At 46.7% G+C, this 23,568-nt stretch overlaps 1 protein-coding gene across 10 annotated transcripts in view; it reads right to left on the minus strand.

Moving 5' to 3' along the window:
* VAV2 (vav guanine nucleotide exchange factor 2) overlaps nt 1-23,568 on the minus strand; it is a 351,081-nt gene that overhangs the window by 79,296 nt on the left and 248,217 nt on the right. For 6 of the 10 annotated variants that reach the window (XM_089685270.1, XM_089685276.1, XM_089685272.1 and 3 more), the window contains exons 5-9: nt 9,470-9,566; nt 3,474-3,488; nt 3,010-3,108; nt 1,569-1,637; nt 381-481 (exon numbers count right to left, since the gene is read on the minus strand). In XM_089685270.1, coding sequence (XP_089541396.1) covers nt 381-481; nt 1,569-1,637; nt 3,010-3,108; nt 3,474-3,488; nt 9,470-9,566 — 381 coding nt within the window. The remainder of the gene's footprint in view (nt 1-380; nt 482-1,568; nt 1,638-3,009; nt 3,109-3,473; nt 3,489-9,469; nt 9,567-23,568) is intronic. The other 4 variants (XM_089685277.1, XM_089685271.1, XM_089685279.1 and 1 more) reach the window with 1 other exon arrangement.

Here is a 23,568-nt window from a genome sequence, read left to right on the forward strand (position 1 = left end):
CAAAGCCAGGTGAATAATACCAGCTTTTCTAATATAGTAAAGTAATACAGGTTTGTCACCAAACCCAGCCTGTGAATATACAATGAAGGAGCTGCAGCAAATCAATGAGGCCCATAACTGCACCTTTATCTCCTGTAATACATACATAGCTGGATCAAATGTGATGTATACAGCAGGGGGATCAGCTGTAATACAGTAAACAATCAGCAATGTCATGTCTTTATTTTAAGTTCAGGTTAGTAAAGCTGCACTTATTATATAGTCATCACACATTACTTGGTCTGGGTCATGTGTACTAAATGCAGTTTGGGTTCTGACACATTATGCACTGGGATGCATACATATAAAAATTAAGTAAAAACAGCATTCTGCATGCTTACTTCTCCTTGTAGTCTAGGAAGACCTGTCCAATGGTGCTGCCACCGGACATGATGGACATCTCAATGGTCCTCAGAAAATTGAAGTGGACTTTTATGAGCTCCTAGAGGTGATCATAAAAGGAGATGAATCAGAAGGGATACCATGGCAGAAAGCCAAGCTCCATGAGACAAATGAGGGTGCAGTGCCATTCAGAGTACAGGCACACACACCAAATCTAGAACAATTATTTAGAGCTAATACAGCCAATATACATCATCTCTGAGAAATGTTTCCCATATACTGACACAATGCAGAATCAGATTTTGAAATGTAGCCTTAGGCAGAGTTTGCAATTTAATGATCTCTGAAAGAAAAGCTACCAATTCCCTGGCAGGCTGGGTCACCTGAGACTTCCCCCTACATTGATGGGAAAACCCAATCTGAAAGATTTTACCTTTCATAGTAATGGCTGAATCTGACAGATACAGCTGTATAGTACAGGTATCAACTAGCCATGCCATTCAGGCAGCAGCAATAGTTATTATTGAGAAGACCCTCATACACTGAATCTTCGATCTGGGCTTTTCCATATATGTAGTTTTGCCATGAAACGCAGTGGCAGCCTAGATATGAGCCAAATAGAAGAAAAATTCTGAAACACCTCAGCATCCTAAATTAATATGGGCACTTTATGGAAGACCAACTCTATCAGTGTTTTTTTTTTGTTCTTTTAATCAATGAGACCATTTGGGGCAGTAATAGCAATTGTGGGGATGTTCATGGTATATTTGCAAGTGAGCATAAATTCAAATATCACCATTCTGTTGGAAAATATTTTCAACTTGATCAACTTTTGAAATAATTCAATTAATAGTGCAGACTGCACAGCAACGTGTAAGGGAGCTGAAAGAAAAATGCCAGTAAAAATGACTCTAGCTGCCTGCTGGGTATGTCTACATATGGATGCTCCAATGCCAACATCTAGGACTGCTGGGTCAATTAATCAGAGATAGAGATAAAATAAAGCAATACATACCCTGTCAGTTCACCAGGAATGAGAGATGCCATGTGCTACATGGTGCCTGGTTGCCCAGCGCAATGCCCCTCCCTCGCAAACTAACAGAGCATTTTGAGAAAATACTGCATCTCCACAATAGGCTTAACATTGGCAAAACCTCAATATGTCAGCAAAGTCTTTAGCTTCTTACCTCCAAATTAATGAAAACGACAGCAGTCTCGGCAGGCGTAAGTAACTGCTTCAGGGGTACCATGTAATTCTGGGAAGAAATTATAACAAACCAGATTGTTATTTAACCACTTGCCTACCAGGCACTTATACCTCCTTATTTACCAGGCCAATTTTCAGCTTTCAGCGCTGCCGCACTTTGATTGACAATTGCGCGGTCATGCAACATTGTACCCATATGAAATTTTGATAATTTTTTTCTCACAAATAGAGCTTTCTTTTGGTGGTATTTAATCGCCACTGGGCGCTTTACTTTTTGCGCTATAAATAAAAAAGGTGCAAAAAATTTGAAAAAAAAAAAAGTTTCTTTGTTTCTATTATAAAATTTTTCAAACAGGTAATTTTTCTCCTTCACTGATGTGCGTTGATGAGGCAGCACTGATGGGCACTGATAGGCGGCACTGATAGGCAGTACTAATGAGGTGGCACGGATAGGCGGCACTGATAGACAGCACTAATGAGGTGTCACGGATAGGCGGCACTAATATGCAGCACTGTTAGGCGGCACTGATAGGTGACACTGATGATGGGTACTGATAGACGGCACTGACTGGCATCACTGCTGGGCACTGACTGGCGGCACTGACTGGCACAACCGCTGGGCACTGACTGGTGGCACTGACTGGCAGCACTGCTGGGCTGCACTGGTGGGTGGCACTAGTGGACAGCACTGGTGGGTGGGCACAGGTGGGTGGCACGGGTGGGCACAGGTGGGTGGCACTGCTGGGCACAGGTAGGTGGCACTTCTGGGCACAGGTATGTGACACTGCAGAGTGGCACAGGTGGATGCACTGCTGGGCACAGGTGGGTGCACTGCTGGGCACAGGTGGGTGATCTGCTGGGCACAGGTGGGCGGAGTTAGTGGGCGCACTGCTGGGCACAGGTGGGCGGAACTTGCGGGTGGCACTGCTGGGCACCGATCATCAGGGCACTGATCATCAGTGCCCTGATGATCGGTGCCGATCCTCGCTCTGACAACTGCCGGTTCTCGGCAGTACTTTCCTCACGATCTGACAGCGTGAGGAAAGTGCAGCCGAGAATCGGCACTTGCATTTCCCTCTGATCAGCGTGTCATTGGACACCGCTGATCACGTGGTAAAAGGCCGCTGTGATTGGCCTTTTACCACATCACGTGATCAGCTGTGTCCGTAGGACACAGCGATCACGGAGATCGCCGGGTGCGCGCCCCCTGGGGCGCGCAGGAGAGTGCGTTCTGGGGGGACGTCATATGACGTCCACTCAGAACTGGCCGGCCGCAGTGCAGCCGTCATTCGGCTATCTGCGGTCGGCTACTAGTTAAATAAATAACCACAGTATATAATATACTATCCTAGTGTCCTAGTGAATACATGACAGACAAACTGGATAGAGCATCCGCTTCCCACACTAATAACATGTCCCACCATTCTGATGTCTTCCAATGTCTTGTAATATTTGTCTTCTGTGTCCCGTATTTCCAACAAGCAGCAATTCCTCTTATCATCTTCGGTCATCCCTGTTTTCTGATGGAAAGTAAACACAAATTAAAATTACTATAAAGAGAAACATAATTTCCTCCTCTGTTTATCATGCTGTAATTTCTTTGCTGACTGTCTCTGTACAGGTTGTTCAGATCTTATGGGACAGCTGCTGATGAACTACAGGCGCCAGCATTTTCTTCAGTGCTCTGGAGGAACCCAGATGCCCTTTCTTTTTCTGTAGCTCTCTTAATATCCCAAGTATAGGACCCCTAGCATATCATCCCACCCCTCCAGTACACCAACCCATTATAGAGGCACTGTCACCTCACTAGCAGTCAGGCATTATTAGCGAGGAACAGAAGGAACTGTACAGCGCTCTTGTGGTTACAGTCAGAAAAATGTCTTACCTGCATATATCTTATCTGAGGCATGGTAGGAAAGACATAGAACAGAGGAAAAAATCATGATCAGAGAAAAAAAAAAAAAAAAAAAAGAGGTCATGCCCTGCAAAAAATACAAGTTTGTCATCCAAGGTATACAAACCAAATCCATCTACGAAACCTTTCTGTAGCTTAGGAAGCCCCACTAAATCAGTACAATACTTCCACAACTTTATTGTAAGGGAAATCAACAACATAAATTTCATAAAAAAACACCCAACTCTTGATACCGTTCTCTAAAAAGAACATGAGGCCAAGTACCCGTCTATCATACTTGTGCTTCCCTTCCTGCTATTACTATGGCATTTATTTTTAAATTTCTTGTTTTGGCACCTGAGGTCACTTTTGGGAATTATTGATAGTAAAAAGGTTCTGCTTTTGGGGAACCCCTTAGAGCAGTGGTTCTCAACCTTTCTAATGCCGCGACCCCTTAATACAGTTCCTCATGTTGTGGTGACCCCCAACCATAAAATTATTTTCGTTGCTACTTCAGAACTGTAATTTTGCAGTGGGAGGAGTAGTGCCACATCATTGGTGTCAGTGGAAGGAGTAGTGCCCCATCACTGATGTCAGTGGGATGAATAGTGCCCCATCGTTGGTATCAGTGGGAGGAATAGTGCCCCATCACTGGAGTCAGTGGGAGGAATAGTGCCCCATCACTGGTGTCAGTGGGAGGAATAGTGCCCCATCACTGGTGTCAGTGGGAGGAATAGTGCCCCATCACTGGTGTCAGTGGGAGGAATAGTGCCCCATCACTGGTGTCAGTGGGAGGAATAGTGCCCCATCGTTGGTGTCAGTGGGAGGAATAGTGCCCCATCGTTGGTGTCAGTGGGAGGAATAGTGCCCCATCGTTGGTGTCAGTGGGAGGAATAGTGCCCCATCGTTGGTGTCAGTGGGAGGAATAGTGCCCCATCGTTGGTGTCAGTGGGAGGAATAGTGCCCCATCGTTGGTGTCAGTGGGAGGAATAGTGCCCCATCGTTGGTGTCAGTGGGAGGAATAGTGCCCCATCGTTGGTATCAGTGGGAGGAATAGTGCCCCATCATTGGTGTCAGTGGGAGGAATAGTGCCCCATCATTGGTGTCAGTGGGAGGAATAGTGCCCCATCATTGGTGTCAGTGGGGGGAATAGTGCCCCATCATTGGTGTCAGTGGGAGGAATAGTGCCCCATCATTGGTGTCAGTGGGGGGAGTAGTGCCCCATCATTGGTGTCAGTGGGGGGAGTAGTGCCCCATCATTGGTGTCAGTGGGGGGAGTAGTGCCCCATCATTGGTGTCGGTGGGGGGAGTAGTGCCCCATCACTGGTGTCGGTGGGGGGAGTAGTGCCCCATCACTGGTGTCGGTGGGAGGAGTAGTGCCCCATCATTGGTGTCGGTGGGAGGAGTAGTGCCCCATCATTGGTGTCAGTGGGGGGAGTAGTGCCCCATCACTGGTGTCAGTGGGAGGAATAGTGCCACATCATTGGTGTCAGTGGGAGGAATAGTGCCCCATCATTGGTGTCAGTGGGAGGAGTAGTGCCCCATCATTGGTGTCAGTGGGAGGAATAGTGCTCCATCACTGGTGTCAGTGGGGGGAGTAGTGCCCCATCACTGGTGTCAGTGGGGGGAGTAGTGCCCCATCACTGGTGTCAGTGGGAGTAGTGCCCCATCACTGGTGTCAGTGGGAGGAATAGTGCCCCATCATTGGTGTCAGTGGGAGGAATAGTGCCCCATCATTGGTGTCAGTGGGAGGAATAGTGCCCCATCATTGATGTCAGTGTGGTGGAGGGGAGAATAGTGCCCCATCATTGGGGTCGGGGGGGGGGGGGGAATAGTGTCCCATCGTTGGTGTCAGTGGGGGGAGGAATAGTGCCCCATCATTGGTGTCAGTGGGAGGAATAGTGCCCCATCATTGGTGTCAGTGGGAGGAATAGTGCCCCATCATTGATGTCAGTGTGGTGGAGGGGAGAATAGTGCCCCATCATTGGGGTCAGGGGGGGGGGAAATAGTGTCCCATCGTTGGTGTCAGTGGGGGGAGGAATAGTGCCCCATCATTGGTGTCAGTGGGAGGAATAGTGCCCCATCATTGATGTCAGTGTGGTGGAGGGGAGAATAGTGCCCCATCATTGGGGTCAGGGGGGGGGAAATAGTGTCCCATCGTTGGTGTCAGTGGGGGGGGAAATAGTGTCCCATCGTTGGTGTCAGTGGGGGGAGGAATAGCGCCCCATCATTGGTGTCAGTGGGAGGAATAGTGCCCCATCATTGGTGTCAGTGGGAGGAATAATGCCCCATCATTGGTGTCAGTGGGAGGAATAGTGCCCCATCATTGGTGTCAGTGGGAGGAATAGCGCCCCATCATTGGTGTCAGTGGGAGGAATAGCGCCCCATCATTGGTGTCAGTGGGAGGAATAGTGCCCCATCATTGGTGTCAGTGGGAGGAATAGTGCCCCATCATTGGTGTCAGTGGGAGGAATAGTGCCCCATCGTTGGTGTCAGTGGGGGGAGGAATAGTACCCCATCATTGGTGTCAGTGGGAGGAATAGTGCCCCATCGTTGGTGTCAGTGGGGGGAGGAATAGTGCCCCATCATTGGTGTCAGTGGGAGGAATAGTGCCCCATCGTTGGTGTCAGTGGGGGGAGGAATAGTGCCCCATCATTGGTGTCAGTGGGAGGAATAGTGCCCCATCGTTGGTGTCAGTGGGGGGAGGAATAGTGCCCCATCATTGGTGTCAGTGGGAGGAATAGTGCCCCATCGTTGGTGTCAGTGGGGGGAGGAATAGTGCCCCATCGTTGGTGTCAGTGGGGGGAGGAATAGTGCCCCATCGTTGGTATTAGTGACAGCCTGGGCTCGCTCTCTCACTTACCTGTCAGCTGTCTTCCTTCTCTGGCCGCTCTCCTCTTCACTCGCTCCGGCAGCTCCCTCGATCTTCTTTGATGTACACGCGCTGCCGCTCGGCTCCTCCTCTCCAAGCTCCACCTCCTCGCCGGTGATTGGCCGCCTGTGTGCCTCTCCTGAGCTACAGTTCCGGTGGCCAATCAGCGGCGAGGAGGCGGAGCTGCTGAGCGATCCCGGAGGTGTGGCCAGGTGACAGGAGCAGCGTATCATCCCGCCCACACATCGCCGGAGAGAGGAGCGGTGTCTCGGTTCCTAAGACCATCAGAAATATGTGTTTTCCGATGGTCTTAGGCGACCCCTGGGAAATGGTCGTTCGACCCCCAAAGGGGTCGCGACCCCCAGGTTGAGAACCGCTGCCTTAGAGGATATTTATATACAAGTGTTTAAGAATTGTTTACAGATATTCAGTATTCTTGTGAAAAAGAAGTGATTATATTTATTTCACTGTCTTGAGCATGCAGTTTATTATAACAAGATGGAAGTGATTTGTGCTAACACATCTGATGAAGGTCGGTTTGGAGTTGTACGGTAGAAACAAAGGCACTTTTATAGAAATTTGAATGTATTTTTTTAAATCTTTATTTAAAAAAAAAAGAAGATTGATATTGCACACTAGAGATTTAAATCTCAATTTTGCACTTCTTTAACAAGGCTGACTGTGAAGGCTGAACACTGGGTAACTGCTTTAGAAGTTGGGTTTTCTGATGGAAAGTAAACACAAATTAAAATTACTACAGAGAGAAACATAATTTCCTCCTCTGTTTATCATGCTGTAATTTCTTTGCTGACTGTCTCTGTACAGGTTGTTCAGATCTGGTATGTCGCTCCATTTCCTCAAACTTAACCTATCCAAAACCGAGCTCCTGGTCTTGCCCCCACCCCGCGCCTCCCCCCATCCTCTCCATCACTACTAACAACGCCACCATCTCTCCCACCCTACATGCCAAAATCCTGGGTGTCACCCTGGACTCCCACCTCTCCTTCCTACCCCACATCCAACTGCTATCTAGATCTTGCAGGCTCCACCTCCGCAACATCTCCAAGATACAAACATTCCTCACCCCAGACACCACCAAACAACTCGTACACTCCCTCATCATCTCACGCCTGGACTATTGCAATTCCCTTCTCACCAGCCCACTCAAACGAATGCTATCCTCACCCCAGTCGACCCTAAACTCAGCGGCTAGACTCATCCACCTCACCAACCGCTCCACATCTGCCTCCCCCCTCTGCCAATCCCTTCATTGGCTCCCGATTGCCCAACGCATCAAATTCAAACTGCTAACTCTGACCTACAAAGCCATTCACAACACCACCCCAAACTACATAACTGACCTGATACCCAAATACTACCCTACCCGTGCCCTCCGCTCCTCACAGGACCTCCTACTCTCTAGCTCCCTGGTCTCCTCCTCCCACGCCCGATTGCAGGACTTCTCTAGGACTTCCCCCATCCTCTGGAACTCCCTACCCCAATCCATCAGACTGTCACCTACCCTCCTCACCTTTAGGCGCACCCTGAAAACCCTCCTCTTCAGGGAAGCCTACCCAACCTCACCTAACACCTGACCTCACCTAACAACTAACCTCCTCCACTCCTCCATCCCCCACAGCCATTTCCTCCTGTACCACCTTCCCCTCCCTCCTAGATTGTAAGCTCAAAAGAGCATTGTTACTGTCTTGTCTCATGTTCTGTCCCCCTTGCTACTGTACAGCGCTGAGCAAACCCTTTGGCGCTATATAAATACTGTATAATAATAATAATGAAATATGTGTATATGATTTTCATTGCAATAAAGTAAACCACATCTTTGCAAATATCATACTGTTTAGGTGAGGTTTCTTAAAAAGAAAAAAAAAATATTAATTCAGCCTGTGTAGTGGGGTGCTCTCTTCTCTCATGTTTTTCATTTCCGTTCTGGCATTTCTCTCTTCATTTCTCTTCTTTGGATGTCACATAGAGGTTTATTTACTAAAGCTTGTTCACTGAGAATCTTGTGTACTTCTGCATAAAAACCAATCAGCTTACAGTTTTTATTGCTAAAGCTTAATTGAACAAGCAAGAGGTTAGAAGCCGACTGGCTATCATTCACAGGTACATGAGATTCTGGGTGAACCAGCTTTAGTAAATAAACCCCATAGTGTCTCATCTTTCTAATTTAACCATATTTTGTCTTACAGGTACGCTATACTCTCCTCACCTAAGCAGGATATCAGTTTACTTACTTAAGAATGATATCAGCCTGTTATAAACAGGGAATGGCTATCTGTTCTGCTGACCATACTATAAGACAAATCGATTTATGAAGGTACAGTGAGTGATTGATGTCTGTACCTGTGTGGGTTGTTACCATTCAATCTAAAATAGAGGAAAACTTTTAGAATACTAAGAAACATTTATAAGCAGATCTCCATTTGCTGATCTTCAGGTTTTGTAGTAAATGTCTGCTAAATGGCAATAGACATTTAAAACACATACTTAAGCTAATAAATATCTCCATCTCTGTCAGCTTGTTAGGAGTTGTAGTTCTATTACAGTTGGCAGCTGCAAGTTGAAATAACTTCCTTCTATAAGATACAAGTGCTGCAGTGCCTGCAGCGAGGACTCTGACAAGTGCATGGACAGCTCTGTCGGAGATGATTCGGCGTACAGACATGTCCAATGCGGGGAGTCAACATCTCCAGAGCTTCATCTTTAACATTTGCCCTTTGCAGCTCCTCTGTGCCTGTCAGGTGCCAGCAGGCAATGTGGATGTGTTCCAGGCAGGGGGCTGCTCTCTTTCCACACGAGTGCAGACGTTAACTGTCTGCCCCAGGGCAACTAGAAAAGGAAAATGCACAGAGATCTGGAGACCGCACAGCACCAACCCTACCATTTCTACTCTGAAATCTTCAAGGTGCTCAATGGCTGTAGAATATGTCAGAGCTATATAATTGAATAAAAGTAATAGTGTATAAATGTGGTGGAGACATTCGAGTGTAAGGTTTTCTCATACAGACAGTGTGATTGGTTCAGTATTCTCTAAACAGCACTGCAGAACGTTATCAGAGCTAAATTCAGCATCAAACAATTTTTTCTAAAATCTCACCATTGGTTGTTGGTTCTCCACCTTGATGATGTCTTCATAAATGTCATCCTCCTCACAAGGTACATCATAAGTGTCATTCTCACCCAAGTCATGCTCACTGAAGAGAATGAAAAAGGAGATTATTAAACTTTTCTTGCACTCAGAATTCAGAAAGGCTCAACAAAGCTTCAAACAGTATGCCAGGATTCACATAACACACTTACAGTGTAAGGTATATTACCGAACAAAACATTTTTCTTTCTTATCCATTTAGAGACACAAAGTCTTAAACCTTTTTTTCCTGTATCAAGACATCTCTACACAAATGCCTGTGATTTCCCCTTAGAATCTATCCAGTGTGGTCATCCTCAGTCTGGCTTTTAACATCATACTACATCCAGACCCCACCGGACACTGCCTGGCTAGCTTGGAAACAACTTTGAGGCTCTGGGTTCCTGACTGAGGTCTGGTTAAGTTAGCAAACAAAGCCTCTGGAACTGCCCTTGTGCTTGCCCTGTTTCTGGAGCTTCAGTTAGTGAGTAGGTCGAGCATCGGGAGCTCCCTCATTTTCATTAGTTGGTGGGCACCATTAGTCCCCGTTTTTCCACAGGCTTTGCCATGGTAAGGGTTAACACTGAGGGACTAAGTGCTGACATCATCTGCTGAGTGTTGCGTGTACTCTGCATGCTCTTTCCCACCACACAGTGTCAAGGAAGCATCTCCTCGCTGCTGTTTTTGATGCAAAAAGCCACATGGAACTTCAAGCTCTGATCAATTCCTGCTGCTGGCTACAGTAACCTTGGTAACCTCTGGCCATTTGATCTGCCATGCAAGGAACCTTGCTTGTTACCAGCTGTCTGGGTTTCAAGAGTACTAGAGGCCCTGCTGCTCACCCTCAGCTTGTGTGATGCCCATGTGCTCTCTGGCTGCAACATATGTGATTCTAGACATGGGGGGGGGGGGCAGTCCAATGGTACTGCATGCCCCAGCACACTTTCTATGGCTCATGTGCTGCTTGTGGAATGTTACTGATGGTACCCATGTCTGCAGCCTGCGCCATGTTGTTGTCTGCTCCTAAAGTCTCTTCTCTCCTCAAAATCTACCTTGGCGCTGTTGGATATGGTGTGCTTTCTGCCTCTTTGGTTGAGGTTTTTACTATGGTCATCCAGGATTTATGGCCCAAATTACACAAATGTTTGCAGACTTGATTGCAGAGGCCACAAGCTCCTGCTCCCTCTCCAACATATTCTGTATCTGATTTACCCATGACAGCTTCTGAGTCACTGGCCAGAGACCAATTATGAGTCACTTACATCCTTGACTAATGAGCTTACCCCTGAGGAGTCCTGATCTTCTGCTATTACTGCTAAATTAAAGAAGACTGTTTTGGCTCTTATTGATGCAGTGCACACCACTCTAAATCTAGAGGATCAGCCTGTTTCTAGCCTTGGGTCATATAAGCCTTCAAAAACGCTAAGACTTTTCCTTTGCGCCCACTTTTTCAGCTATTTTTCTATGGTGATTAGAAGCAGCCTGACATGTTGTTTGCTACCCCAGAGTACTTACTGGCTGTGGATCCATTTAGTGAGGATTTTATAATTTGGCTGTATCTCTCCTTACCAAGGTGACTGTCTTTAAGGACTCAACCGATAATCCTCCTGCTTCCTGTAGCCCTCAATGGACTCCAAGAATTAAATTTTTGATGGAGTGGGGATGGGTAAAATCCAATCAGATTTTATTGCCATCTTTGTCCCCACTAGTGAGATTTCTCCCCACTTCATCTCCGGCTTACCATCTGTCAGGCCTAGACACCCAAGCTCTAAACGGAACTGGGAGCAAAGAGAGACTGACTGATTGTGCTCTCTTCTGTCAATCAGCATGAATGCCTTTTCTCCTTGTAAAATACACAGCCCAAAACCCAACACTCTCTCAAAAATGGGCCCATAAGGCTTTGATTGACCAAAAGGCATACGTTTGAGCATAGAGTACAATTTTATTGTGTTATGTAAGGGACACCATTCTTATATGGATTCAATTAGTGTGCTGGCCTTTTGGACTAGTTTTGAATTGCACTGACAAAGCAATGCTGCCACTCACCTTTCCCTGTTGCTGAATCTGTTATTTCTGACCCTGGTGAGCTAATCTTCCCATTGGTTGCATTGTGTCCCAGCCCAGTACTGCCACCCTGCAATGAAGGCAGCAACCAAAAGGGGAACCCACCCTGTCACAATCGTGCATACCAGAGCCAGGCATGGCTCTCACTGTGTCAAGAAGTCTTAATGTCATCCCCTCCCTCAGGAATGCAATCAGCATATAATGCTGAGCCCTTGCCTAACAATAAGGCTTGGCTTCTCCGTTGTGGGAAGACACCCCGTTGATTTTGAGTAGAAAAAAAAGAGGCTGTTATGTTTTGTGTGTAGACAGAGAAGTGAGGACCTCCTGCGTTCAACATCTCACAGAGAGAGAGAGAGAGAGAGAGAGAGAAAGATCTCCCTGCCTTAACATCGAAACTTTGGCTACGTTCACACTAGCCTTGTGTGCAGGCGGCAGAGAGGCGTTTGGGAAGCGTTTTTACCGCTTCCCAAACGCCTCTGCCAATTCTGCACAATACAGCACATGGTGCTGTTCTAACGGGAGCGTTTGCGTCACGTCGCGTTGCGGCAAAACGGACGCCTCTGGACGAGTCAGGAGGCTTTGAAGCCTCCTATTCTCGTCTATGGTGCCGCTCCGCAAACGCCCGGCCGGCGTTTGCGGTGCGGTTGCGACGCGGTTGCGGGGCGTTTGCGGAGCGGTAACACCACTCAAACTGCATTATAGGCGTTTGTGGGGCGTTATTAATGCTCGGCAAACGCCTAGCAACCGCCGCTAAACCGCACATGCGGCGTTTGCGGAGCGTTTGCCGAGCGTTAAAAAACGCTCCGCAAACGCCGGACCAACGCTTGCCAAACGCTATGGGGGCGTTTGGCAAGCGTTGGCAAAACAGCCTAGTGTGAACGAGCCCTAACAGTCGGAGATCAAAGCATCCTTTTGGTCATGAAACTGGAAGCTGCTTAAAACGATGGCTGACTGGCAAGTACTTTAACCCTTTAAACTCTTTTCTGTTATCTGTTTGCTGTGCTGTTATGCTCTGTATATTTATATATATATTGGTTACATCTTCTTTCTGTAAACATTTTTACTGCACCCTTTTAACCTTTTAGTAATAAATCTTACTTTCTGAAAGTGTTGAACTGTTTCTATAGCTCTTGAATGTAACTTACGAATTCCTGCCGCTGAAGAGCGCTACTATGAGTGTTTAACCCTCTGTATAACCTGTCTGTAGAGATAGCGGGATACCAACAGATAACCAATCATCCTAGTGTATTGCTGAGTTTCCACTTTCTCTGTACAAAAAGGAGGTGGTGGCAGTGTGAAGGGTTAATTGCGTAATTAACCTGACCCAGTAATGTCATGGAAATTTTGTATTGTTGGTCGAACTTTAAATGTGTCATATATTCGTGTTATTCATATGTCTCTCGTGTGGCTTAATTAAAGCTCTGAAGGCTGCAATTGGGCCATGCGCATGTACAATGTATGTATTACAGTACTCAGCTTGGTAATGGATGAGATGGCAGATCTGCGCTTATAGACCGGCGTGTATACCACCACGGCATTCCATGCGAATGCTGCTGTCAGTAGACCGTGGGCCTGTATCCACATATCAGCAGCATGGTACCACGTGGGCTTCATGACGCAATGCGCAAGCGGTGTGAACTCCACGTGTAGGCTTATGCATATCTTACAACCCATTACTAATCTGAACTGTATCTGGGATGGATGTGTTTTAATAAAGATCGTATCGGGCCCATCCAGGTACAGACTGATATTTTTAGGGAGTGCTTGTGCAGAGAATTTTGCATACCAATAGAAACTAGTAGGACAGGAAATATGACCTCAGATGGCTCATAGGGGGGAAGGGGAGGAAGTCTGCTGACCTCAGAAGACTCATGGGGGAGGACCAGTGATAGATAATAGCAAAGGCTATGCTCCAATTGGAATGTACATCCTCTGTATAGGCAATCCCCATTGTATTGTTCGGTGGGAGGGATTGACTTTATTCATGTGGGGGGGCATGTGTGTATTCTTAATAAAACAGAGAGCTGAGCCTAAAGCCGGCCCTGATGTGGATTGCAACCAGCCTTAGAGTGTCGTGTGATCATTCTAGGGTAACGGAGCTCCAATCACCCACAAATTCAACAGAACCAAAGTATTTGGATGGGCAGGAATCGTGTAGTTTGGCTGCAGTCGTGGTAAGCGAGATTCGCACAGCTTTATGGGGGATTTCTGCGCATCCAACTGCGAGTACTCACGGTAAGGAGAAATTCGTTAAAGCGAATTTCCAAGACAGTTTGGCGAGCCTGGTGGATACTAACGCGTATTCTTGCGTAGCTAACCTAGAACGAGGGGGGAATGGCCATCATGAACTAGCAAAAAGTATGCCGGCACATTTCAGGTCTCTCTGCCATTAAGAGGATCGCTTTTTGCGTGTTCGTGTGGCTGATTTCGCTCTCTGTTAGCTAACAAGAAATACCGCTTGACAAGGACCTCGTTTTTTGTCCTAAACTCTTGATTTGTGGGTGAAAGACAAGGGTTTGTCTCTGCGGAGAGCAGCAGAGGGGTGGGTTTTGGTTGGCTGGATTTGGTCAAGTTTAAAAATCTTCCAACCAAAAATTAAACGGGTATATGTTTTAGTGGGTAAAAGTTGTTGCATAGTGTTAGGTAAGTATTTGTGGGTTGTAGGTACTGTGGTGATTGCTCTACCCCCCTCCACGTGAGGTAATTATTACAGTGCTGAAAGGTTTAGGTTAATTCTTAACTGTTGTAAGATCTGTGTTATGTGGTCTGTACAATGTTTTGTGGTACTACTGCTCCCAGCAAGCATGCAGCAGGGGGTCCTTTCTGTTACATGTGCATGTTAGTGTGATATGTTGGTGTTTTATGTCCGTTCTGTGATTGTGCCCAAATTGTGTTGTATGTGTACTTCATATTGTTGTGTAATTGTCCAGTGTATGTTCTGTCTAAAAGTCTGTTTTATGTAAGAGGCAATTTTGAGGCTAGAGTCTGCCGTGTGTTTCCCTGTGGGGGGGTCATTCTAGTGTTACCATGTGCTCCCCTGTGGGGGGTCATTTTCTTGACTAAACCACATGGACTCCTTTTGTTTGGTGGCCATTTTGTTGGCTACCAAATGTGCAGTAATCTCTATGCAATGTGCATGAAGTTTCCTATATGCATTTGACCCATATTGTGTTTTTAATCCAAATTTTTTACAGTTTCATTTGTTTGCTTTTAGCTTTAAATTTGCGTATTGCCAGCCAATTTAAAGTGTATTAAGCGAGTTTTCCCTTCACGTGTTCCACATTTAATGAGCGCGGTGTAGTCTGGGTTTTTGCACATAGATTTCTTGTATAGTGATTATGTTTTTCTTGTGTTTTTCCTGTTAAAAGTAGTTCCTTATTGTAAAGCGGGTTTGTTTTAAGCTGCTGTGTCGCGTGTTTCACGTCCAGCAAACTTTTTGTGTAAACGGTTCTAGGTGGTTGCAGTAAAGATTGCGTGTATAACGTGGATCGTTTAGCGGTGCTGATAGGAGTGATTTTTGCGTCAGCAACAAGGTTACTTTTGGCGCAGTTTTTCGGTTTACCTCTGTGTAATTGTTTTACTGTGAAACGTCCCGTGTTTTTCATAAGGATCCACTTTGTCCTTTTTAACAGTTTTTCAGGTTGAAAAGAGTTTTTTTTTTCTGTGTGTATTAGGAAAGTTTTTTTCTTTACACAAATTTCCTAAAGGTCAGTTAGCAGGTTTCTGCCCAACCAGTGACCCCTAAGTAACATCCAAGAACCCCTCTTTTTGTTTTGACTTGTGTTAGCTACTGTGTGCAGGGAGAGAAAAGCCACTTTCATCATTGTGCGGTGTGGCCTGCCAAACACAGTGGGTGATGAGAACCACATAAATTACGCTGTGCGAGTGGGCGGTCCAGGGAAGTATTAGCCTGGTCACCACAAACACTTCGGGTGGTCAGGATCACACAAATTGCGCTGTGGGAGTGGGAGGTGTGCTCTCAGTCTGACCGCCACTTGATGCGCTTCGGGTGATCGATAAGTATCACATAAATTACGCTGTGCTGGGAAAGTGGTGGAATCAGGCCTCTCGGTAGGATCCCACCGAGTGCTCCAGGGGGTAAACAGGTACCCGGACGCGGGATATATACCAGTGACTAGTCACGATGGGCAGTAGTCAGTCCATGAAGAGAGAGGGGGAACCAGCCCTCTTCAGGGTAAGGACAGCTGCACAACTGATGAAGGTGAGTTTGGGGGGGAAGTCTACAGAACCCCTCAAAAGGTGGAATAAATGGTCGAAGGGTACCAGATGGGAAATTCCCCGGGAAGGTACATTTGACGCATGGAGGTGGGAAAAATTCATCTCTGAATTTGGACCACGGATGCAGGCGTCAGAACTAGAGATCGCACAGCTATGGCTTCACAGGTCAATCCGATTAGGGAAGCAAGGCATACATAAACTGGTGTCTGTCCGGAAGAACCAGGTGATGTATACCTGGCCTCCAGAGGGAATAAAACAGGAGGATCCAGTGTCAGAGGTGGAAGAAGCTCTTTCAGGGCTGACTCTACTAAGGCAGGCAGGATCAGGGTCTGCTGGGGTCCCCCAACAACCAACAGTGGCTGAGATAAGTATAACTGCACCTGTCTCTTCTGTTAGTGACGTCACTCTTGACATACCTTCTGTGTCTTCTGTCTCTATGCCTCAGCCTCTGCCTCTACCTCTCCCTTCTCCCTGCTTCACCCCAGCTCCTTCTGTTTCCAACTATGAAGCCTACTCAACAACCGATTTGCAGACTATCTGTGAATCAAGGGGAATAGACACCCGGTTAAAAAACAGGGCGGATTGCATCAAAGCGCTACGAACCACTGATCAGACCCCTGCCTCCCAGCTATACCCTGATCTGAGGGACCTCAAACCTGAAGGTGCAGTAAGCGAGGTGGTTAATCTAAGCCCACCGATGATGCTGGGCCAGCCCTTGCACTCTTCCCGGACCGAGGCCTATCCAGTCAGGGTGCAGCAATTTGAAGGTCCTCCCAATGCACAGGGGGAACGGACTTTAGGGGAACGGGTAGTTTGGCATGTCCCTTTCACCCCGGCAGAGATCCGCACTATTCTGGCTGAGCTCCCGGACTATCGAGTCAATCCGAGAGGATTTGCTCGAATGTTTGGACAAAACCAGTTCAGCTATGGTATGAGCGGGTCAGATTGTGCACAGATCCTACGGGCAAAGGTGGGCATGGAAGTGGCCAGTACAGTGATTGCAGGGTGCTCTATAACCACGCATGAGGAGATGACTTCAGGGGGCAAAGAGTTCTGTACACAGCTAAAGGCAAAGCTTCCAGAAATGTATGGTGCTACCTCTACTACGGACATGATGAAGCTCACCCAGGGTCCTAATGAGGAAAGCGCCTGCTTCTGGCGCCGTCTCAAGCAGACGGCACTGGATGCAGATCTGGAAGTTGGACCTGATGCTCCAACTGAAGGGGTAAAGGTGACCGCGACGCACATTCTGTTGCGGGCCAAATTTTTGGAAGGCATCAATATTAAAATTCGGGAAAGGCTAGTTCTGGCCCGACCCGAATATAATGAGATGTCTATCCCTGCTATCCTTTCCACTCTTGCGGCAATAGAGAGGGAAATGGATAGAAGAAAACAAGACAAGGCCAAAGTTCTTATGTCCCAGACCCCACACGAAAAACCAAGGGATCTGGGTCACAGGAAGGATAGGCCCCCACCCAGGTGCTTCCAGTGCCACCAAACGGGGCACATGAGGAGGAGCTGTCCCCAATTACCTAAAGGTCGGTGGCAGTTCATTCCTGATGAGTCCTCCGCCCCTATGACCACCATGGTAAGTAACTCCTATGAATTCTCATAGGAAGTTGACAAATCGGTGTCGGCCCAGATCCATCTTTTTCTAGAGGAATTAAAATATCCCCTCCCTTGCCTCACTGACACCGGTGCAGCAAGAACGGTCCTGCGAAAACAGGACATCCAAGGCCAGGTACCCCTCTCAGGGGAAAGCCCTCCTAACCCCTACTAACCTCACTATCAAACGATGCACTATTCTTAACCCAGCTTCTCTTCTTCCTGTGTCGGAAGATGAGAAGGGGGGGGAGGACAGCAATGACAGTGCTGAATTTTGCAACACGACTAACAATACTAACACCTCTTCTGCTAACATGTCTTCTTTGTCCACTACTAATCTCTCTTCCAAAGGACACGACTGCATTTCTTTGGTGGAACTGGAGTCAGCGGCGACACACCCCATATCACCCCGAGAGTAGCGGTAAGGTTGAACGTCTTCCGATACCCAAAAACCTTGGCCTGAGTGTCTCCCCATTGCCCCCTATTCCATCCGGAATGCCCCTCGGCAACCACATGGGCTGTCACCCTACGAGGTGTTGTTTGGGGGACCTCCCAAAACAGGGTTGTACTTTCCTCAACAGTTGTCGTCTTTGCATTCACAGCTTACAGGTTATGTGCAATCTCTGCAACGGGAGCTGCAGAAGATACACCATCGGGTTCGCGAATCGCTCCCCGATCCAAATACAATAACAGGTGTTCTTTCTATTGAGCCAGGTGATTGGGTCGTCCTAAAGAAACATCAAAGAACCGGACTCGAGCCACGGTTCACCGGACCATACCAAGTCCAGCTGACGACACCTACCTCACTCAAGCTCGAGGGACGAGACAACTGGGTGCACGCAAGCCACTGCAAGAAGCTTCTCAGCTACACCAGAGAATGAGGGGTGTCATTTTCCTTTTTCTTTTTGTTTGTATGTCTTACATGTGTGTGAACGGAGGAAAAGATGGCAGATACCCCAACCTTTTATTTAAAATGCACCTACGTTTAGCCAGAACCGCCAACAAAACCAACTGTTGGGTATGCTCTAAGCCCCCACCCAGTCATCACATGTCCGCAATGGCCGCTGTTCATGCCCTATATGACATCCGCGTCGGCATGAAAAAGCAAGGGACCCCTGGTCAGCCCCCACGTAGACATTTATCGGTAGAACTTAATGACACATTTTTAGCAGGTAACATCAGTTTCAGCACCAATATTAGCTCTAGCTCCTGTAGGGCCCTCGTCAGTCCATTATGGGTAACTGGGCAGCTAGGCAGCCCTCAGGTGTGCTTTAACATCAGCTTTGGCACAGGTAACAAGTTTGTTGGGACTACCACCTGCGAGGGAGGTATAACTGTCAATCTGACTAACCAGACTTCCTTTCTGAGTAACCACACTGACCGACCAGACCACGTGTGTTGGAAGGACGGATGTGATGTGCAGACTGAGGGAGCAATCCCCCAGTCTGTGCAACTGTTGCTCAGTGCCAGAGGCCGAACGAGGAACTCCTCCTGCTCTGCTCTGACAGGTCCATACTATTTTCTGTGTGGTTCGGCAGCCTATAGAACATTCCCCCAGAACGCGAAAGGTTCGTGTGCCCTCATAAAGCTAGTCCCCGCATCCTATGTAGTGATGGACCATGAAGAGTTGATGGTCCACAAGAAGGTAAGGATGGCAGGGAGAGTTCGCAGGGAACTGTTCTCTGAGGGCGACCAGGCATGGGCTTGGTTCCCCTCATGGACAGGATGGGGAATAGAACTTATGAAGCGCCTGAACAATTTTTCTGTCATCGTGGATAGTATGTTTAACGAGACCGTAGAGGCTGTCAGAGAAATTGCCCAAGAACAACGGCAGATGGGAATTTTAGTGCTTCAGGAGAAGATGGCCCTTGATTATCTTTTAGCCGCCAAAGGGGGGTTCTGTGAGTTCATCGGAGAGGATTGTTGTACTTGGATAGAAGACACCGATGACAAGGTCCAGGCCCATATGGACAAAGTTAGTGAACTACAGGGAAAAGCTAGAGCTATAGCTAGTGAGAGTTGGAATCCGTTCAAGGGTTTGGGAGGATTGGGAGATTTCCTGTTCTCCATCGGATCTTGGTTGAAGGAAGTGGGAGTGTATATCCTGATGCTTCTCTTTTTCATCTGCCTTTTATATGCCGCGGTGAGATGTTCCTGTTGCCTCATCGACCGTGTAAGCCAAGCTCGGGCAGACGACCACATCTCCATGCCCGCTCCGGGGATCCCACTCCAACCACTGATCGGGGGAAGACCTCACCAACCAACCACCTTCTCTACAGATTACATCCTGGCTTCCCTCTAATTTATCTCTCTGAAGACCACATTCTCCAAGACCTTCAAGCAAGCTTCAAGCCTCATCATTGTTTGTGTCTGCGATTTGGAAAACTGTCTGGGTCGAGACCAGCCTTGTGTGGCCCCGTCTGCAGGGGCAATTTGAGAATCTATTGCTGGATCTCCCCAGACCACCGTGGGATCACAAGCTTTATTCATACCACAAGTCTGTTTGTGGTTTTTGCAAGAGCCTTCCTATAGTGAAGGTTCCAACGCTCTTGAGGATCATCGCTTCAATCAAGCCTGTTTGCGTCGAGTCTGCGTCGGGTCTTGTTGTTTCAGGTACCCCGTGGAGCTTTATTCTCAGGGACAACTACAGGAACTCTTTGAAGTTTGAGACTACACCCATCAAGCTGAAGAAGATCAAGAAGGGACACGAGGAGAATATGATAAAACAGGAGGGAATGTCATGGAAATTTTGTATTGTTGGTCGAACTTTAAATGTGTCATATATTCGTGTTATTCATATGTCTCTCGTGTGGCTTAATTAAAGCTCTGAAGGCTGCAATTGGGCCATGCGCATGTACAATGTATGTATTACAGTACTCAGCTTGGTAATGGATGAGATGGCAGATCTGCGCTTATAGACCGGCGTGTATACCACCACGGCATTCCATGCGAATGCTGCTGTCAGTAGACCGTGGGCCTGTATCCACATATCAGCAGCATGGTACCACGTGGGCTTCATGACGCAATGCGCAAGCGGTGTGAACTCCACGTGTAGGCTTATGCATATCTTACAACCCATTACTAATCTGAACTGTATCTGGGATGGATGTGTTTTAATAAAGATCGTATCGGGCCCATCCAGGTACAGACTGATATTTTTAGGGAGTGCTTGTGCAGAGAATTTTGCATACCAATAGAAACTAGTAGGACAGGAAATATGACCTCAGATGGCTCATAGGGGGGAAGGGGAGGAAGTCTGCTGACCTCAGAAGACTCATGGGGGAGGACCAGTGATAGATAATAGCAAAGGCTATGCTCCAATTGGAATGTACATCCTCTGTATAGGCAATCCCCATTGTATTGTTCGGTGGGAGGGATTGACTTTATTCATGTGGGGGGGCATGTGTGTATTCTTAATAAAACAGAGAGCTGAGCCTAAAGCCGGCCCTGATGTGGATTGCAACCAGCCTTAGAGTGTCGTGTGATCATTCTAGGGTAACGGAGCTCCAATCACCCACAAATTCAACAGAACCAAAGTATTTGGATGGGCAGGAATCGTGTAGTTTGGCTGCAGTCGTGGTAAGCGAGATTCGCACAGCTTTATGGGGGATTTCTGCGCATCCAACTGCGAGTACTCACGGTAAGGAGAAATTCGTTAAAGCGAATTTCCAAGACAGTAACAATCGCATTCAGGCTGCTGGTACGTCGATTGTGGTCCAATTAGCTGGAAAATCGGTGTGCAGGGTGTAGCTGGGTGTGGCATTGTTACGCACATGACATCGCGGTTTTAGACTGGCTAGTCCTTCGGTCACGAGTTTAGTGAGAAGGGCTGGGGTCTGAATATTATATTCAAAATATAAACAGGGTTGTATCACACTGCAAACAACAAGAAAAGTTTTTCCCATTAATATTCCAGAGTAGCTATTCTGGAAAAAAGTTGGATTAAACAAGGATGGGCTGTTATTTTCTGAAATTGCACTGGTGAAATATTACCAGTTCATACATAAATAGTGTCAAGCAGAGAGAATATTGGGGTTGCCACTCCTGGGTATCTGTCAATGCTGATAGTGTAAATATCTCCCATAAGATGAGTGGTTGCACTCTCAGGATGTTTGTGTGGAAGCAAGACTCCCAAGATGCCCCCAGACAAAGCTGACAAAAAAAGACATCCCCCTTTCTTTTAGCATCTGTGCCCCGCACACATCTTAATTCATATGACATCTGCCAGGAGTGTGTCAGGATGCATCTTTAACACTGCAGGTCGCAGCAGTTCATCCAGTCACTATAACAGTGACATGCGCATGATTTAACATGTGAGCTGCCATTTGTATGGTTTTAAGACATTGCATACAAATATACTGCACCCATATCGGCGCCCTATGGGTTTTTTTTTATCATAATGCACAGGACTTGGACCATGTACAAAGCAAGACTGAAAGGATCAAATTACACAACTTACAGTTCAATAACAATATTGTCTACTAAGATTGATTACATTCATAAAAGAATTATCAGCATAGGAATTTACAAAAAAGCAGAATGGGAATGAGAGAAATTGTGACTTAGACATCAAATTAGGGCAATACATCAGCACAATGGCCAAATAGTTAGCATTTCCACCTGGCAGCACTAGAGTCATTGGTTCAAATCCCAACAACAGCACCACCTGCCCGGAGTTTGCATGTTCTTCTTGTGCCTGCGTGGGTTTCCTCCGGGTAATCCAGTTTCCTCTCACACTCCAAAGACATGCTGGTAGGTTAATTGGCTCTTTAAATTGGCCCAATTTTGTGTAAGTATGAATGTGAGATAAGGACCTTAGATTATAAGCTCCTTGAGGGTTAGGGACTGATGTAAATGTACAGTTAGGTCCATATATATTTGGACACAGGCACAATTTTAGTTTTTTTCAGGTATTTACCAAAACATGTTCAAGCTATAGTTATATAATGGATATGGGCTGAAAGTGCACACTCTCAGGTTTAATTTGAGGGTATGTACATCCAAATTGGAGGAAGGGTTTAGGAATTACAGCTTTTAAGACTAGCCATCCCCGTTTTCAAGGGACCAAAAGTAATTGGACAATTGAATCAAAAGCAGTTTCATGGCCAAGTGTGGGCTACTTCTTTGTTATTTCATCAATTAAGCAGGTAAAAGGTCTGGAATTGATTCTAAGTGTGGTATTTGCATTTGGAATCTATTGCTGCGAACTTACATCATATGTTCAAAGAAGCTGCCCATGCAAGTGAAACAAGCCAATATAAAGGCTTCGGAAACAAAACCATCAGAGAGATAGCAGCAACATTAGAAGAGGCCAAATCAACAGTTTGGTACATTCTGAGGAAAGCAGAATGCACTGGTGAGCTCAGCAACATAAAAAGGCATGGACGTCCATTGAAGACAACAGTAGTGGACAATTGCAGGATCCTCTCTATGGTAAAGAAAGACCCATTCACAACATCCAGACAAGTGAAGGACACTCTCTAGGAGGTGGGCGTATCATTGTCAAAGTCTACAATCAAGAGAAGACTTCACGAGAGCAAATACAGAGGGTTCACTGCAAGGTGCAAACTATTCATAAGCCTGAGTAATAGAAAAGCCAGATTAGACTTTGCCAAAAAACATATAAAAAAGCCAGACCAGTTCTGGAAAAGCATTCTTTGGACGGATGAAACTAAGATTCATCTGTACTAGAATGACGGGAGAAACCGCTCATGATTCAAAGCATACAACGTCATCTGTAAAACATGGTGGAAGCAGTGTGATGGCATAGGAATGTATGGCTTCCAGTGGCACTGGGTCATTGGTGTTTATTGATGATGTGACAGAAGCAGCCGGATCAATTCTGCAGTGTTTAGAGATATACGGTCAGCCCAGATTTATCCAAATGCAGCAAAGCCGATTGGACGGCGTTTCACAGTACAGATGGACAATGATCCAAAACACACTGCAAAAGCAACCCAGAGGCTTTGAAGGAAAAGAAGTGGAATATTCTGCAATGGCCGAGTCATTCACCTGATCTCAACCCAATTGAGCATGCCATTTCACTTGCTGAAGGCAAAACTAAAAGCAGAAAGACCCACAAAAAAAGAACAAATGAAGACAGCTGCAGTTAGAGCCGGGCAAAGCATCAGAAAGGAGGAAACCCAGTCTTTGGTAATGTC

The sequence above is a fragment of the Staurois parvus genome, unplaced genomic scaffold, assembly GCF_062004578.1.
Source record: "Staurois parvus isolate SC_StPar_1 unplaced genomic scaffold, SC_StPar_1.0 ptg000365l, whole genome shotgun sequence".
Lineage (NCBI taxonomy): Eukaryota > Metazoa > Chordata > Amphibia > Anura > Ranidae > Staurois > Staurois parvus.